The sequence below is a fragment of the Mesoplodon densirostris genome, chromosome 3 (genome assembly GCF_025265405.1).
Source record: "Mesoplodon densirostris isolate mMesDen1 chromosome 3, mMesDen1 primary haplotype, whole genome shotgun sequence".
Classification (NCBI taxonomy): domain Eukaryota; kingdom Metazoa; phylum Chordata; class Mammalia; order Artiodactyla; family Ziphiidae; genus Mesoplodon; species Mesoplodon densirostris.
This window is the reverse complement of record NC_082663.1, coordinates 33,041,030-33,059,598: the sequence shown is the minus strand read 5'-3', so window position 1 is coordinate 33,059,598 and position 18,569 is coordinate 33,041,030. Positions and strand designations below refer to the sequence as shown.

Below are 18,569 nucleotides of genomic sequence, written 5' to 3'. Positions count from 1 at the left end.
GATCTAAAGGCCCAGAGGTAGGAAAGAACCAAAGAAAGAAAGTGCTTGAGGAGAGGAAGAGTGGAGGATGTGAGACTAGAAGAGGTAGGCAAGGAATAGTATAGTTGAAGTATAAGTATTACATGAGAAAATTTGTTCAAAGACCCTAGCGTAGTGTCTGGAAAGTGCTAGGGTGAAAACCCAGAAGGCAAATGTTATTAAATAAATAATAGTGATTTATCCATTCTTTTAATCATGGACATTTGGTTGTTTGTAGTTTTTTGCTCTTATAAACAATGATTTTATGTATGGTCTTGTACATGAATCCTGGTACTCATACGTAAGTTACTCTAGGTTATATAACTTGGTGTAGAATTACTGCTTATATGAAAAAATATATGTATTTCATAGTAGCAATATGTAAGAGTTGCTCTTGATCCATACATTTGTCAACACTTGGGATTATCAGACTTTCATTAAAAATATTTTATTATGAAAAATTTCAAACATATACGCAGAGAAAAAATATAAGGAACCCTCATGTACGCTTTATCCCACTTCAACTGTTGTAAACATATGGGGCAGTCTTATCTCGTGTATATCTTCCTCCTCCCTTTGTGGATAATTTTAAAGCAAATCCTAGGCAAGTATTATTTAATTTGTAAATACATCAGTGTGTATTTCTAAGGGATAAGGACTTTTAAATATATAACTGTAATACTATTAGCACAACTAAGTAAATTAACAATAATTTCTTTATATCATCTAGTATTTAGTGTTCAAATTTTCCTGATTGTCTTACAGATATCATTTTGAGTCAGGATTCATACACAAGGTTCACACACTTTTAATTTTTTTAATATGTCTATCACATTGCTTCTCTTTCTGCATAATCTGTCTTTTCAGTCTGTAGTATTTCTTTTGCTTTGGTCTGAAACATCTTGAATAAAATGTGTTTAGATGGTTATCTGTCCTACTTTGAAATTCATTGGGCATCCTGATTCTAAGTATTTTTCATGTTTTTGAACAATTTTGAAAAATTCTCAATCTGACTTTTTGAGTAGTGCATCTCCTGCGTTTTTTCTTGTTTAGGAAGTCTTATTAAATGCATGTTAGACTTTCTCATTATCTTTCTTGTTTTTTAAATTCTTTCATGTATTTTGTCTCCTTTTTTTCTTGGGGATCATGTTATAATATCTTCAGATGTATCTTTCAGTTCATTAGTTCTCCCCACAGCTGTGTTTATTCTGTTTATCCCCCCACTGAGTTTTTAAAATTTCAATCATGCTATTTTTATTTCAAGAAGTTCTGCTTGGATGTTTGTAAATTTTGAATCATATTTTCAGTCCTTTCTTTCATTTAAACCAGAAGCTTGCAAGTTATGGCCTGCAAATTTTGCAAGTAAGGCTTACAGATGCTGCATTTGTAAATTGTTTTATTGAGACATAGCTGTGCTCATTTAAGTATTGCCTACAGCTGCTTTGGTGCTACGGCTACTGAGTTTAGTTGCGAAAGAGACCTTATAGCTTTCAAAGCCTGAAATATTTAGTCTGACCCTTAATGGAACAAGTTTGCCAAACTCCCTGCTTTAGATATATAAAACATAATTATTTCGTTGTTTGTATTATGTATATGGTAATTCTAATATTTATAGTCTTTTAAGATTTTTTTGTTTATTGTTTCTGTTGATAGTGGCTTGTTTTCACGTTTCCTTCAGTGTTTATGATTTTTGCTTGTGCACTTAAATATTTTAGGTTACTCAGACTAAGGGTGGCTACCTAGTTGGGTGGGTGGGTGGGTGGGTTGAGGTGGTGGTTGATGGTTGAATTTGCTTCTGCTGCCCAGGAATATGGTATACCAAGGGCTACTTTAAATTAAAATTCTCACTTTGAGATTTTTTTTGGATCATGCAAAAGAATATATCTAGGTTCCAAAGACACCTGTGGTTGGCTTAGAATCTTAGGGAATTCCCTTTTTATTTGTTTTGTTTTTGTTTTCAGCTTTACCCAGAGATACTTTTCTTTGTTCTCTGCCCCTTTTGCATGAGTGTCCTTCTCAGTGTATCAGACTTTATGGCTGATGAATTCCTTGTCTTGCACTAGTGTGGGTAAGCCCACACTCTTCAGGTCACGCACTTAAGCTCTACAGCAGTGTTTCTCAAGCTCTAGTCTTGTTTTGGAGGTCCCCACGACCTCAGTAGTTTTCTAGGAAGACTCATTATGGCAAAAGGATGCAAAGCAAAATTAGCAAAGAGGAAAGGTACATTGGGTGAAATCTGGGGGAATCCAGGCACAAGAGTCTAGTGTCTTCTCCCAGTGGGGTCACATAGGACATGCTTCATTCTCCCAGCAATGCATTGTGATAACACGTGAAATATTGTCCACCAGGGAGGTTTGTTAGAGACTCAGCCCCAGGGTTTTTATTGAGGACTTGAGAAGTAGGCAGCCTGCCTGGCAGGTAACAAAATTCCAGACTAACAGAATGAAAGCAGACGTTTGGCATAAACCATATTGTTTGCATAAATGGTTTAGGCCCAATGAGCCACTCTTAGCAGTTAGGGTGGTAGGAAACCTCTGCAAGTATTTTTCCAGATGTAAGCCAGTGACTGACCTGGTAAGCAGACCTTTTTAAGGAAAAGCAGTTAGGCCTGTTAGGTTAACGTTTTCTGTGTAAATGCACAAATGAAGCACGTGGGGATGTTGATTTAGTGAAGAGTCAGATTGGGTAGGTATGGGAGGGCCCAAGATTCTGCATTTCTAACATGCTGCCAGGTAGTACCCATGTCGGTAGTTCACAGATGTACTTTAGTAGCCAGGTAGTTGCCCTGAAGGCCAGAAGTCCTTCTTTCCAATAGTATTTTTATCATAAACAACAAGTCTTTATTCTGAATTGGTAGAAAAGTTTTTTTGTTGGGGGTTAAATTCTCTGTGCTGACAAACAAGTTTTTTTTCCTGGAGTGATACGGTTTATTTCGTATTAAACTTTATCCAACTTGAATAAGGAGATCTAAATTTATACCTCAATATTGGCATATTTTGTGTCATTGGGAGAATGGAAAAAGTGACAATTTCAGTGACTTTGTTGTAGAAAAGAATGAAGGATCTGGACTGTTGGTAATATTAATTGTACAGACCCACAATCTCTTATCCACAATTTTGAAAAACCAAAAACACTGAAGATGAAAGCTGTTTTTCGGAAATAATGTGACCTGACAAAACCTAACCTGACCTAAACTCATTTGGCAGCAAAACCTGACCAGAATTTATATTATCTCAGTGTGTCTCCTCACATGTTTCATCTAAAAAATATTACTGTATGTGACTATGTAGTACTGACCCTAACCTTGTTGGGATTGTTAAATCTGTGGTATATTACCTTTAAAATTAAAAAATTTTGAATTCCTAAACCTATCTAACCCCAGCATGTCCTATGAAGGATCATCTAAAGGTCGTATAGTAGAAGTATGGAAAGAATTATGTTTAAAAGCACTATCAGAATGCATAAATAAATATAAATATATTAGCAGTTAGGGTGGATCATATTCAGACCTCCTGTTCATGCAAGATATAACCAAAGAAATGCATTATATTGTTATATTTATAATAGTTCAGAGCTTTTAAAGGTTAAAATTCAAACAGCATTTATAAATTTACTTTTAGATTTTGATTATTGGTGTTAATGCAATTATTTATGCATGTCCAAGTGGAATGTACAGAAGAATAACAAGTAGTAAATTTGTAACTAGAGGACTTATTTGCACTTGAATTACACAGATCAATTGAGTATTATGGCATTTTTGCACAGTTAAGATCACCATTGCCCAAGGTTCATGAAAAAGCTTAATTTATCATGTGTTTCCCATATGCATGGGACTCCAGATTAGTCAATATGTTTTTGTCTTGATAATTTTAGGTGAGGTGTGTCTGCTTTGATGTATATAACCATAAAAACATAAACAATGCTAAATACGGCAGTATCAGCAAGGCACTGATTCAGAACTTAGTAGTATTATAAAAATAAGATACTATTGTGATATAGTCTGTAGAAGAGGTGCTGAAGATACATATGCTAAGATGTCTCAATGATATTTGTTGACTACCTGAATGTAATTTTCTAGTTCAGATAATATTACTATTGCCTAAAGAAGGAAATTTTGGAAAGCTTTTTTTTTTTCTTAAAGGATGAATTAATTTGATTACAGGACATACTGAATTTGAAGTAGATAGACCACCAAACATAAAAACAGAGATTTGTTTCTTTAATTGAAGATAAAATGTAGAATTGAAATTTTGAGGCATTGTATTGAATTTGTTAGAGTTATGGAGACAGTGAAAAGAGAAGCCTGAGGGCAAATGATACAACTTTAGGTAATATCAAAGAGTATAAAATAGGAGGAGGGAATGCAGACCTTTAAGAGAAGTACACAAGCAACAGTGAAAAATAGGTATGAAGAGGACCAAGACTGTAATTATAGCAACCAAGGGAGAGAAGGTGGATTTGGTTAGCATTGGTCAGTAGTTCTATAATGGAAAAGTCAGGGAGTTTGAAAAGCTGAGAAAAAGCCTTTGTATTGGGCAAATAGTAAACTCGTAGAGAACAACTTTAGTGGAATGGTGGCCTAGATACCTGATGGGTAGAATTTAGAAGATGAGGTAAGAATTAATTAACTTGAGCCTCAGAGAGATTTGGTAGAAGAAAGGTGTAATGTCACTTCAAAAAATGGGAAACAGTGGGCAGAAGCATTTTTTTTTTAAAGATGGGTAAAAGCTAGTGAGAGACTTAGGTCAATGAGAAATAGTGAATAATTAAATGATGGAAGTACTGGAATTAGGCAGTAAGATGTAGAACCAAGAATACAAATGGAAAAGTTAGAAAATAACATTGTAATAGCATTTTTCAGATTTCTAACCCACACTCAAATTGTGTCTTGCAGCCAAAGTGTATTTGTACTCTTTGCTCCTTTATTAGTTTCTAAGAGGGAAGTCCTTAATTACATTCATAGAAGCCACCTGTCAGACAAGTGATCTGAACTATAGTCATGTTTCATAAAAAACATGAAAGTAGCTGTACAAGCAAAATGTACAACTAACTTTGTAAATAAATCTAATAGGCTGGGTGTATATAACAATTAATTGCCTCAGCTTTTAGGCACAGCTGTTCAGTTCTTTTACATGGTTCATTTACATAGTGAATTGTTTCAGAGAGAAACAGAATTTTTCTCTTACAATAAAAGATTTCTAATTAGGGGACTGTGGAAACCTAATGATTTAATAGATTAAGACATAGAAGTTTTAGCAGAACATCCAGTGATTGTAATCTTTATATAATAATTGCTTTTAGTTATTTTTACTAACATTAGAGAATGTTCTAATTGCAGACAGTACTTTTCATACTGTTTTTCTGCAGAAAAGTAGCATTAAAATAAATGCCATGACAAAGATTCCTTGAATCTTTTCTGTAGCCTGGTGAATGGCCTTTGTGTATTCTTTGTATATACTTGTGTATACTTTGTACGTGTGTACAAAGTAAAAGTGCTTTGTGAATTTGGTTACAGTTCTGTACTACAGTTATCTCATAGCAAGTGTTATAAGCCCAGGCATTCTACTAATCTCTAATTTTATTGTGAAAAAGGGAAAGAGATGAACTCTAAGAAAGCACTTCATATTTTTTTTTCCTAACAAACAACTCTTCTTCATTTTCCACCACAAACATCTAAGCCATCTTTACCAGAAAAATCTTTAAAAATTCACAAATTACTTACCATTTAAAAACAGATAATGATGGAATGATTAGAAGATTATTAGGTAAATAGTTAGGCTTTAGTTCTTTATCTAACTAGTACAGCCTGGGGACATGATTTCTAGTGCTGGTATGAATGTAAATATCGATATAATGCTTGGAGGGAGGGGGTGTGTAGACAAGGATCAGGAAGGTGATTTTCTGAAGGTAGATGGCAGGCTCAAATTTCTACCTTTTCTATACATTGTCATTTAAAATTTTTATACTTGACAAATTTGAATGGGTCATGGCAGTTACATTGCTAATTATATTAAATAGGTATGTTCTTACCTTAGAAGGTGAGATCCCTTTTCAAAGCTATAGAAAGATGTTACTTATGGTTAGGTTTTGGGGGAGTAAATTTGTTTTGGTCCTCAGAATTTGAAAAATAGATACATTAAAGCAGTGTGATCTTTCTTATTTGCTCCTCTTTTATATACATCTCTACTACAGTTATTGTTATTATAATCATAAGACACTATTTCCATTGTAAATTCTTGTGTTTTAATATTCACAGTGTGACCTGGGGCATTCAATAAATTTTGTTGGGGGTGGTTACTGTGTGTCAAACATCATTCTAGGTATTAGGGTGACACCATAATGGTGAACCAAAGCTGACTTATGGGGAGATAAATGTCAACCAATCATACAAGTAAATGTATAATTGTAAACTGGTGTGTACACTGAAGGTGCATTCTCCTTTGAAAGGCAGAACAGTATAATGAGGTAGACTGTAGGGCGATTGCATTTTGGGGAGTGAGATAGACTCTAGAGTCAGATTGCTTAGGTTCAAATCTTATTACTGTGTCTGGTATTTGTGTGACTTCAGGCAAGTGAATTAATGTCTCTAAGACTCATTTTTTAGCTTGAGGATGATAATAATAGCACCTACCTTCTATGGTTCGTATGGAGATTAAAACAGGTTTTTCATGTAAAAATATTAGCACAGTATATTGTAGCATATAATGTACTAATAGTTATTATTCTTGTGTCAGTGGATATTATTTCACATTGTAATATATTCTTATTTGAAAATGATACAGAAGCATATTTCATAGAGTAGATCTTATCTGTTCTTCAAAAGTTCAGATCAGATAAATCCAAAGGGATATGAGAATCTAGTTACATGACATTGTGGTAGTCTTTATAGCATGTTTCAAATTTCAGTGTGCATAAGAATGACTGGGGTGCCTCCTACAAATGGTACAAACGTGGGTCACTTTCCAGGCATATTGATTCTGGAATCAGTATTTCTTATAATTCATGTATTTCTTAGAAACACAGGTTTGAAAACCACTGGTCTGTAAGTCTGTTTCTGATGCAGACCAAATAGTCAATTATTTTGTCTCATCATTTTAAGGTATAACGTGTAAGGTGTTTTTTGTTATTTTTGGTGCATATGCTTACTACAAATGGTAAAAAAAATTCCCCTAAATCTATACTTGCTCTAGGATTACTTATTAGTAAATAGTGTCATACATCAGTATATCCAATCTAGAAACCTGGATTCATCCTTGATTCCTCCTTCTACCTTTCCTTCCAGCTCTAATCCATTACTGATGAAGTTTCTTACATGGAAGGTTTTTGTAACCTCTATTTAAACTTGCCTTTCTTCTCCCCTACAGTCTTTCTAAAACACAGAGCTGATCATGCCATCCACTTCCATAAATGTCTTCCTTAATAATTATCCATTGCCCAAAGATGTCTAAATTTCTTAGTATATCTTATAAGGCCATTGGAATGCAGCTCCACTTTCCTATATTTCCTATCATCTTGTTTTCTGGGAATATTGAATTTTTTGCCGTTCCTTGAGAAAATACCATATTTTTTTTCATGTTTACTTGTTGTGTACATTCTGCTTTTTCCTGTCGTATATGCCTAGAAAACTTACTGCTTATGGTCAAGAATCAGTTCCCATGTCAATCCATCCCCAAATAACTATCTCACTCTCTTGCTCAATCTTTCTTACCCAGAGTTTATTGAGCACCCACCATGTGCCTGGCATTGTTTCCAGGCCAGGGATGCATGTGTGAACAAGACAGTTTTCCTCTCTTCACTTGTCATACAGTCTAAGTGAAGTCTCTATCAAACAGCCTCCTTTTATCTTATTCCTATAGTATTACTATGAAGTGTTATATATACCTCTATTCCCATTTAATTTTGATCTCCAGGTCTGAGACTGTATCTTGTATTTATTAATATTCCTCACCTAAGCAGTTGGCACAGTATATGGCTTCTGGTGAGCCCTGAAATGTACAGTTGAATAAAACTTAGGAATCTAAATATAAAGCTACTCCCAGGATAGATCAAAACTATACTTTATAGGAGACATTTGTACTTTCAGTTATATAAGTAATAAAATGACTAAATACAATCTAGAGGGGAAACCTATGTTCCCACTATACTGTCCCCACTATATAATGTCATTGTTATTTTATTCTTTACAGAAAATATTTAAGGAAAATTGGGAGGAATATTATGTCATTTGAAACTTAAAAGTATTTTAAGCCATTTATATCAATTTATTTTGTGATTTATTCAAAATAATGATTTGAAATAAAGATTATAGACAGTATTCTAATTATTGATATTATATATCCATACAACTTTTTTTTTTTTTTTTTTTTTGGCGGTACACGGGCCTCTCACTGTTGTGGCCTCTCCCGTTGCAGAGCACAGGCTCCGGACGCGCAGGCTCAGCAGCCATGGCTCACGGGCCTAGCCGCTCCGCAGCATGTGGGATCTTCCTGGACCGGGGCACGAACCCGTGTCCCCTGCATCGGCAGGCGGGTGGGCTCTCAACTACTGTGCCACCAGGGAAGCCCCATCCATACAACTTTTAATAGAAGTTCTGTTCAAGTGAATTATTAACTATTTCCAGCTGACTTTATTTTTAATGTTTTATGCCTAGGTCAGTCCTGGTCTGTATCTTACAGTTATGTAATGACATGTTTGTAATAAAGCAATTAAAGACATGGTTTTGTTCATAGAACTTTTAAATGATCACATCAGTGAACTGGTAGATGTCACTTGTTTAATTTATCCAGTCAAAGGTACAATGAGAAGCCTCAAGAAGGACATTTCTGCCACCCCCCATTAGTGTTTTTATCTTTTTCCCTTGAAATCATTCAAAATGAGCAATTCTTTGGGATTATAGAAAAAAAGACATACTTTTGTAAAAATAGAAAGAGGAATGTGTAAAATGAGGTAATTTTAAATCCAAAATTGAAGTGGAGGAAAAGAGATCTGAACCCCTGGGTCACTGGGAAGACAATCTTAAAATGTTGCAGATCAGTGGAAGCTGCCTTAACCTCTTCTTACAAAATTGTATTGATTAGAGTAGGACACTGGGACAAGAACCCAAACAAAACTATTCTCTTCCAGCCTCTGGGAAAAGGAGATAGAGAAAAGATCTAGTTGTAAGAAAATTTTACAAACAGTCGTTGAATTTTAACTGTCTACTCTTATGGTGGTTATATCATTTATAATACAACCTGGGATACTTTGGGGAGTGAAAGGAGGTGGTATTAATAATTACACTGGCACAATAGGTATAAGTTAGAACCTAGGCAGTTGAGATACATGTTCTGTCATAACTGCTGCAATAGTGGTATGAAGAATGTATCATGAGAACATAAAGAAGGGAGCTTGTAGGTTAAGGAAAACCTTTACACATCTGAGTAAGACTTCTGAAGAGTGAGGATTTCGTCCAAATTGGGTAGGGAAACAAAGGGCATGCCAGGCTGAAGAAACCTAGTGCCATCTTGCTGTCTGTGTAGTCTTGCCTCTGTACGCATCATTCACTCTCAAGAGGTGCTTCATGTCCATCATTCTTCTAAAGTAGCCCTACGAAAGTGTTCAGTTTTTAGTATAATAAACCTAACATTTAAGAAAGTTATAAGGGCTTCCCTGGTGGCGCAGTGGTTGAGAGTCCGCCTGCCGATGCAGGGGACATGGGTTCGTGCCCTGGTCCGGGAGGATCCCACATGCCGCGGAGCAGCTGGGCCCGTGTGCCATGGCCGCTGAGCCTGCACGTCCGGAGCCTGTGCTCCGCAATGGGAGAGGCCACAACAGTGAGAGGCCCGCCTACCGCAAAAAAAAAAAAAAAAAAAAAAAAAAATTTATAACTAAACTGATTTACTTGCAGTAGTAATTGATAGGTTTTCCTTGCCTATCTCTACTACAGTATTTATATTTAAAATATACCAGTGATTAAAAAGGTTATCTGCTACAGTTGCTTGAGAGGAAAAATTATTATTTTCAGTTGGTGAGGGTAGATAATACTTGTTTTGCATTCCAGATTGTTACACCAGAACAAATCGATGAAAATTACAAAGGGACAGAGTTTGGCATCAGTATAAGAGACAATATTTGACTACTCTATCAAAGATGGAATAGGCTCTCTTAGTAAGTTTTGAGTTCCTCTGCATTAGAGGTAAAAGGAAGGCCTTTTTTCCAGGATGCTATCATTGGGATAGATCCTTTCCCTACTAAATTATATAACTCTTTGATATTAATAATTGTTAGAATTTCAGGAAATGTTAGAGAGTTTGAAGCGGTGCTTCCTCAACTTTTGGACCTGTGGGTAATGGTGAGAAGGTGTACTCCCAGTGTCCTTGCTGGTAGAGGAGACAGATTTGCTGCTGGCTTTTACAGAGGTAATACCAACTATGGTTATGCCATATACTTTTAATCCTTTATGTCTGCTCACAGTAATCATAGATAATATTAAATATATAATTAAATACATACCCAATTTATGTAGTTGTGTTTAATTTTGTTAAATTCTTATGCACCCAACTTTTCTAGCTTGTTTCTTATTAGCATTTGTTCATGTATATTCACAAATAGATCACAGAAAATATTGCTCAACTCTGCTCCCACTCCTAATTCCTCTGACATTTTCAAGAAGGCAAATAAGACAACAAAAGTTTTACTTCAAAAATGAGCAGATCTTGGATCATAAAAGTAATGCACGGGACTTCCCTGGTGGCGCAGTGGTTAAGAATCCGCCTACCAGTGCGGGGCACATGGGTTCGATCCCTGGTCTGGGAAGATCCTACATGCTGCGGAGCAACTAAGCCCGTGGGCCACAACTACTGAGCCTGTACTCTAGAGCCTGTGCGCCACAACTACTGAGCCTGCACTGTAGAGCGCACAAGCCACAACTACTGAAGCCCGCTCGCCTAGAGCCCGCGCTCCGCAACAAGAGAAGCCACTGCAATGAGAAGCCTGCGCACCGCAACGAAGAGTAGCCCCCGCGTGCTGCAACTAGAGAAAGCCCATGCACAGCAACAAAGACCCAACGCAACCAAAAATAAATAAATAAAATAAATTTATTTAAAAAAATTAAAAAAATAAAAGTAATGCACTAAAACATGTAAGCAAAATTCATTAATTTAGACACACTGATATGTGAATTATCCATTTGCCTGGGCTAGCCACATAACTTTCACATGAATGATCCATAAAAATTGTTTTTGCTAAGCAAATAATAACTAATTTTAATTATAGTTGCTACTATTTATTGAATATCTGTCTGGACTAGGCACTGTGCTAAGTAAGTTGCACCTCACACCTTGTAACAATGCCTTCAAGGTTAGGTAATTAGTATATTCACTATAGGTATGAGAAAATGGATGCCTGTCAGGTTTAGCGACTTAGTCTAAGGCTACATGGTTTGTAGGTGATTAAGCTAGATTTGAATCCAGTTCTTTTTTATTTCAGAGTTCTTTCTATTATTCCCAAATAGATGTATGCAAGTAGTTTTTGGTCATTAATTTACTATGTGTACTTGAAACTAACTTTATTTAAAAATCAATTTTATGTTGTATATTTTTTGACAGGTAAAGCTATTAATATGATTTATTGCAGCACGTTACAAAGCAGTATATATTGAAAACATTTAAAAATAAGTGCATGTTTACTCACATATATATACATATACGTGTGTGCATGTGCATATGGGCACATACATGGAGAATTAAGCTAAAGGGGGAAAGAATATATTTATATATGTGTATATATGTCTGTAGATGTATAGAGATATAGTTGAAAGGTTTCTTTACTGTAGTTTTCTCTTGGTGGTTTTCTGTATGTATATATGTATATATACATGTATGTGCTTATATAATATTAAATTGCTGGATATTGACTATAGTTATTCCATTACCTCCAGAAAGAGTCATTGGGAACACTCATAGGACTTAGAAGTTACACAATAAGAGGAAAAGAGCAACTGTAATTTTAGCAGTTCTTTTGTGTTTTGCTTCCTTGCATTTGAATGGTTGGCCATCATCGCCAGCTAGCCACAATTTTTTTTTCTCTTTTTTCCTAGCCACATCCCCCTGCCCCCCGCCCCTCTTTTTCCTTTAATGCAGCTCTGGGATAAACTACTGGGCTTCAGAGAAATCCTAGTGGATTATCTCATTTGTGCTTTATATCAGTACTTCTCACATAGCACAGTTTTGGAGAGGCTGAACTGGAAACATTAAGTGAGAATAGGAAGAAATAAAGAGAGGTAAACCTCTCCTTAAAGTCTCGTCCCCGTCCTCCACCCCACCCCCCAGCCAATAAAAAAAACACTGATCTCAGCTTGCTAATATAGTTTAAGTTCTGACTGTCTAGCATAGGAGTTGGCAATCTACAGCTCATGAGGCCAGGTCTGTTTTACTGAAACATAGCCACACTCATTTACTTATGTATTTTCTACTCTTGCTTTCTTGGTTACAACAGAAGAAAAGAGTTTATGGCCTAAAATACTTACTGTCTGGGCCTTTTTAAATTAAAAAGTTTGTATACTCCTAATCTAGCATGTAAGGAAGAAACCAGGGACTTCTTATTTCATTACCAGGGGAACTTTACCCTAATATTTCAAGTTAGAGTTCCTCATAGGAACATTGTAGCACATGAGCATTACATAGTATTTCATGTCTAAAATGGCCCTGAATACTATTTTTGAATTGGTCTGGGAAGTAACATAGTTTCTGGGAGGAAACATGTTCTGTCTTTCAGGAAATATATTATGAAGAAACTTTGAAATTCTTCCGTATTACAATTCTAGTTGAGTGTTCCTGGTAATTAATTATATAAAAGAGAAAGGGGTAAAGAGGGCAAAGAAGAAGAAAGGCTGATTCATTTTGATTTGGATTGACAACAACACCTGCATTGTATGTTAGGTTCATTTTATGTCATTATTCATCAGGCAAACATTTGACCCAATATTGGCTTCTCACTACCTGTCAATTTTCATATTGTGTGCATAGGGGTTTTTGTTGTTGTTGTTTATCAGTTTTCTTCCATTTGTATGTAAGGTCCAGTAAGGAATGATCTGTCTTGCTCATTGATGTACTTCTCCAGTACCTAAAACAGTACCTGGCCATATAGGTGTTCAATTAATGTTTCTGAACGAATGAACTCAGACTAGGGATTTTATTTTTGTCACAAAATTGTTGCTTTTCAAAAATGTCTGCAATCAGTTTGTACTTAGAAAATAGGCAATAATTAGAAATATGCAAGCCTTTGTGAAGAATGTATCTTCAGAGTAATCATCTTAACTCTTAGTCCTAACACATTGCATAGTAGTAACTGTGTCCTTACGTTAGCAAAACTGTTTGATGCCTGACAATTTAATTATAAATTGGTGTAAAATGGTTAGGTTATATATTTCCATTAGGTGGATTTCACACTGGCTTTAAAGATCCTTAACTCTGGTTTTGCACACTACTGTAGGTTCTGAATTACTGTAAGAGTTGTTATAAAAATTGTATTAAGTTCGCAAGTATAGTTAAATCATTTAAAAATCATTGGCTTACTCATAATTTTTCTTCCTCAGTGTCTCCAAACAGATACCATTTATAACAAAAAGATATTACTGAATACTAGCAGTGATCTATTCATGGTCCCTTGCAGTTTTTTTAATGAGCTCTGATCCCACCCAATGGTGAGCTGTTTTCATTCCATATTTAAGACAACCTAAAAGCGTCACTGATTTTAAAGACATACCCTGAACCATTTAAAAGTAGATCGAATTTCATTGGAGTTTTAAAAAAAAAATCAGAAATTTGTAGGAAATGCTCTGAAATCAAATGAATGATCTGAGTATGTAGTAATTTCAAAGTGATTGGAAATAACTGGGTTATGTAATATGCTTAGTGGTTTGACACTAACCAATTTGTGGTTGTCATGGCTTATACTGAGTATAACAGAATGGCAGAATGTAGGCAGATGCAAGCTAAATTTATGGAACAATGTGACCAGTTTCATTTGCTGAGGAAAAGACTGATTCAAAACATATAGCCCCTTAGTTCTGTGTTAACATCTAAATATCTCAAAGGAAGGCATAATGGTTCTTAAACTAAAATATCAGTAATGTGACAGGTTTTTTTTCTTCTTTAGATTGTGCTTTTGTTTAAAGCAAATAGGATGCTGAATATATTAATAGAAAATAGCTTGAGGAGTATTGACACTCTATTCCAGGGTTTGGCAGACTAACAACTGCAGGGCAATTTCTGGCTTTGGCCTGTTTTTGTAAAACAAGTGAGCTAAGAATGGTTTTTACATTTTAAAAGCTTTTTTTTTTCTTTCAGTATTTTTTTTTGAAATAATCTCACACAAGGTCATTAATCACTGCATAGTGCCCTGTTATATAGATGAGCCTCTTAAAAAAAATTTATGTATTTATACCTGCTGCATTGAGTCTTAGTTGCGGCATGTGGGATCTTCATCGTATGCAGGCTTCCCTGTAGTTGTGGCGTGCGGGCTCTAGAGTCCGTGGGCTCTCTAGTCGTGGTGTGTGGGCTCTTCGTTGCAGCGCATGGTCTTCTATCTAGTTGCGGTGCACAGGTCTCTCTAGTTATGGTGCATGGGCTCTAGAGCGTGCAGGCTTAGTTGCCCTGTGGCATCTTAGTTCCCCAGGGAGCCCAGGGACCAGGGATCGAACCCATGTCCCCTGCATTGGAAGGCGGATTCTTAACCACTAGACCACCAGGGAAGTCCCTCTTTCAGTATTTTAAAGATGTTGCTCCACTGTCTTCTCGTTTGCCTGTTTTCCACGAGAAATTTGTCATTCTTCTTATTCCTCTGTATGTAACTTGTCTTTTTTTATCTGGTTGCTTTTAAGACTTTTCTCTACCAGTGGTTTTGAGCACTTTGATTATGATGTGCCTTGGTCTAGTTTTGGTCCTGTTTCTTGTGCTTGGCGTTGATTGAGCTTCTTGGATTTATTGGCTTATTTTGATCAAATTTGGGAAGTTTTCATCTATTACTTCTTCAATTAATTCTTCTATCACCTAATTTTTTCCTTTGAGGACTCCAGTTACACATATTGTAATTGTGTTAGGCTGCTTGAAGCTCCATAGTTCACTGATAGTCTTTTCATTTATTTTTTGTTCCCTTTGTGTTACATTTTGGATAGTTTTTATTGCTTTGTCTTCAAATTCACAATTCTTACTTTCTGTAAAAGCCGTTATGCTTTTATTCCCATCCAGTATATTTACATCTGAGACATTGTAGTTTTCATCTCCAGAAATTCAATTTGAGTGCTTTTTACACTTTTCATGCCTCTCCCTAAGTTTTTGAACATATAGACTACAGTTTTAAAAACTGTTTTAATGTCCTTTTCTGCTGATTCTAACAGTTCAGTTTTGGGTCATTTTCAGTTGATTAATTTTTCTGCTTACTATGAGTCATAGTATGACTTTGCTTCTTTGCATGTCTGATGATATTTGGATGCTAATCATTGTAAATTTTGCTTCATTAGGTGTTCCCTATTTTTTCTGTTCTTATGATTCTTCTTGAGCTTTGGTCTGAGACACATTTCAGTCACTTGGAAACAGTTTAATTCTTTCAAGTCTTGCTTTGGAGATTTGTTAGGTGGGATCAAAGAAATGTTTAGTCTATATCTGATTGTTCCCCACCACTAAGCCAAGACTTTTCTGAATACTCTAACCAATGCCCCATGCACTATTAAGGTTTTCAATATGGCCATTAGGAACAAGCACTGCTCCCTGTCCTGTGTGAACACAAGGTACTCATCCCTTTAATTCTTTCGAGTGGTAATTTCCTCACAAACATGTGCCAGTCATTGCTATATTGACTACATAAGGGATCCCTTTGCAGGTGTCCAGTGTTCTGTCTCTGTGCAGTGCTCTCTTCTCTAACACCCTTTGGTCTCCTTGGACTCTGAGGTCTGTCTCTTCAGCTCAGACAGTTTGTCTGGGTTTCTCCTCTCAGCACCAAGGCCTGGAAACTCTCTAAAGACAGTAAGCTGGGGCAGTTGTAGAGCATGCTTGTTTATTTCTCATTTCTCAGGGATTATTTTTCTTTACTTCTTGATGTCCAGTGTCTTGAACTATCATTTTATATATTTTGTTCAGTTTTTTGGTTGATTCAAATAGGACAGTATTTTTGATGCCTGTTACTATTGTGTCAGTACATTGTGGCCAGAAGTGAAAGTTGTGTTTGGGGTTGGGGTTGAAATTTAAGAATAAGTGGTTGAATAATTCCAGGTGATGATACACAGAGTTGTGCCATAGGTATAAGTGGAGTAGAGATGTGAGGGTCATTCAGTGAGTCATCCACGTGGACTTTGAAGTCTCCTAAGTAGCTAGATTTGAGAGAGAGTGTAAGACTTTAAAGAAACCAAGAGCCAAAGTTGTGAAGTTTTAATACTACACGGTTTGTGTATTTGGTTAAGAAAATGCTCTTTTAAAATTATGTTAAATTTCTTTTGTCTGTTCTAGAACCTTCTGATAACTTAAGGGAGATTCTCCAAAATGTGGCCAAATTGCAAGGAGTATCAAATATGAGAAAGCTAGGCCATCTGAATAACTTTACTAAGGTAAGTAACTTCATTCTTTATATTACCATCTTAAATTCTTTTTTCCTTATTGTACTTATTAGATGCTTCTTAACCACCATTAACAAGAAATTCTTGAGTATTCCTTCAGTATTAGTGCTTTCCTCTGCTGCTTCTCATGGATTTTTGTCATATGTTTTAAAATTTAGAAGTATATTTGAATAATGGGAAGCATTATATGCTTGTAAAAAATTTGGTAGGTTCAGAAGCAAATAAAGAAAAAAAACCACTGAGAAGTCCATAATTCAATCTCCACTATTATTCACAGAGTGATGTATTTCTTTTGCCTTTTTATATTCATTTTTATGTGATATTATAGGATAAATATGTTTGTACATAAGTACCTGTGTGTTGCTTTTCATAGGTGTAATAATTTCCAGAGAAGAATTACAACTTCCTCTCTCTTTCCCTAATACTCTATTCCCATTATCTGGATCTCAATTAGAGCTCAAGATAAATGTAGGGGCCCTTGTTCCAGATAAATATTGACTTGATCTCTGTTAGCAGCCAAGAATTCCCAAGTTTGGTAGATGAATTGGTGTGCTTTTGAGCCTGGTAATGCTGGACAGCCAACTCTTGGAAACACTAAAATGCCTGTTATTTGAGGTGATGCCATAGATAGAGAGCAAAATGCCTTCTTTGGGAAAATTTTTTTCCCTTTTAGTTTACTAAATATAAACTGTTATACATTTTATTTTATTTTTTTATTTTTAAATTTTTGTTGAGGTAGAGTTGATTTCTAATGTCATGTTTCAGGTGTGCAGCATAGTGGTTCAGATTACATATATATGCATACACATATATATGTATTCTTTTTCAGATTCTTTTCCCTTATAGGCTATTACAAAATACTGAGTATAGTTCCCTGTTGTACATTTTAAATGTAGGAATAACTGTTTGTTCTAACCCCTTACTACTCAAAGTGTGATCCATAGACCATCAGCATTGGTGTCACCTTGGAGCTTGTTTGATATGTACAGTTTTTGACCCCACCCCAGACCTACCGAACGAGAATCTACATTTTAATGACTATCTCAGGTGAATTTGGGTGTACATTAAAGTTTGAGCGGCACTGTTTTAATCCTTCCAAAATGTTTAATTCTTTGCTACCTGGTAGTTAGACTGTGGCTTGGATTTGATTTTATTTCATAGAAGTAGAAGGGGACGAGAATATAGTCACTATGTAACCAAGTTGTTTTTTTCAATATGGTGCCGTGTGATAAATATTTACAAAATAGATTAGTTTTTTTTTTCTTTTCATAGTTAGGGAAACATACATATGCATTTATTTTTTCTTAGTGAAACTTTGAAATATTCTGGCATTTTATATTTATATAACAGATGAGAAAATTATTTTGTATGAGGGATGACAAAGTGGTTTTTTTAAAAACAACTTTCAAAAACACTGAATGAGTGCTTGTGAAGGGGTTTTCAAAAATATCCCTGTGATGCAGACCTACTAGAGAATGGACTTGAGGATACGGGGAGGGGGAAGGGTAAGCTGTGACAAAGTGAGAGAGTGGCATGGACATATATACACTACCAAACGTAAAATAGCTAGCTAGTGGGAAGCAGCAGCTTAGCACAGGAAGATCAGCTCCGTGGTTTGTGACCACCTAGAGGGGCGGGATAGGGAGGCTGGGAGGGAGGGAGACGCAAGAGGGAAGACATATGGGAACACATGTATATGTATAACTGATTCACTCTGTTATAAAGCAGAAACTAACACACCATTGTAAAGCAATTATACTCCAATAAAGATGTTTTAAAAAAATCCCTGTGTATATTTTAATTTTTATCAATGTAATGAAAGTCTTCAAATACATTTCTTCAGTGTGCTAGTCAGATAATACCAAGTTTTTAAGACCTAGAGTTGTTCCACAGTTGCAAATGGCATCTCCTGGTTTCACTCCCTCTATTAAATTTCCCAGTTTTATGTTATCATTCTTCACCC

At 35.7% G+C, this 18,569-nt stretch overlaps 1 protein-coding gene across 5 annotated transcripts in view; it reads left to right on the top strand.

Annotated features, from left to right (window-relative positions):
* RICTOR (RPTOR independent companion of MTOR complex 2) overlaps positions 1-18,569 on the top strand; it is a 121,842-nt gene that overhangs the window by 16,134 nt on the left and 87,139 nt on the right. For all 5 annotated transcript variants that reach the window (XM_060092831.1, XM_060092830.1, XM_060092828.1 and 2 more), the window contains exon 3: positions 16,500-16,597. In XM_060092831.1, the coding sequence (XP_059948814.1) occupies positions 16,500-16,597 (98 nt within the window). The remainder of the gene's footprint in view (positions 1-16,499; positions 16,598-18,569) is intronic.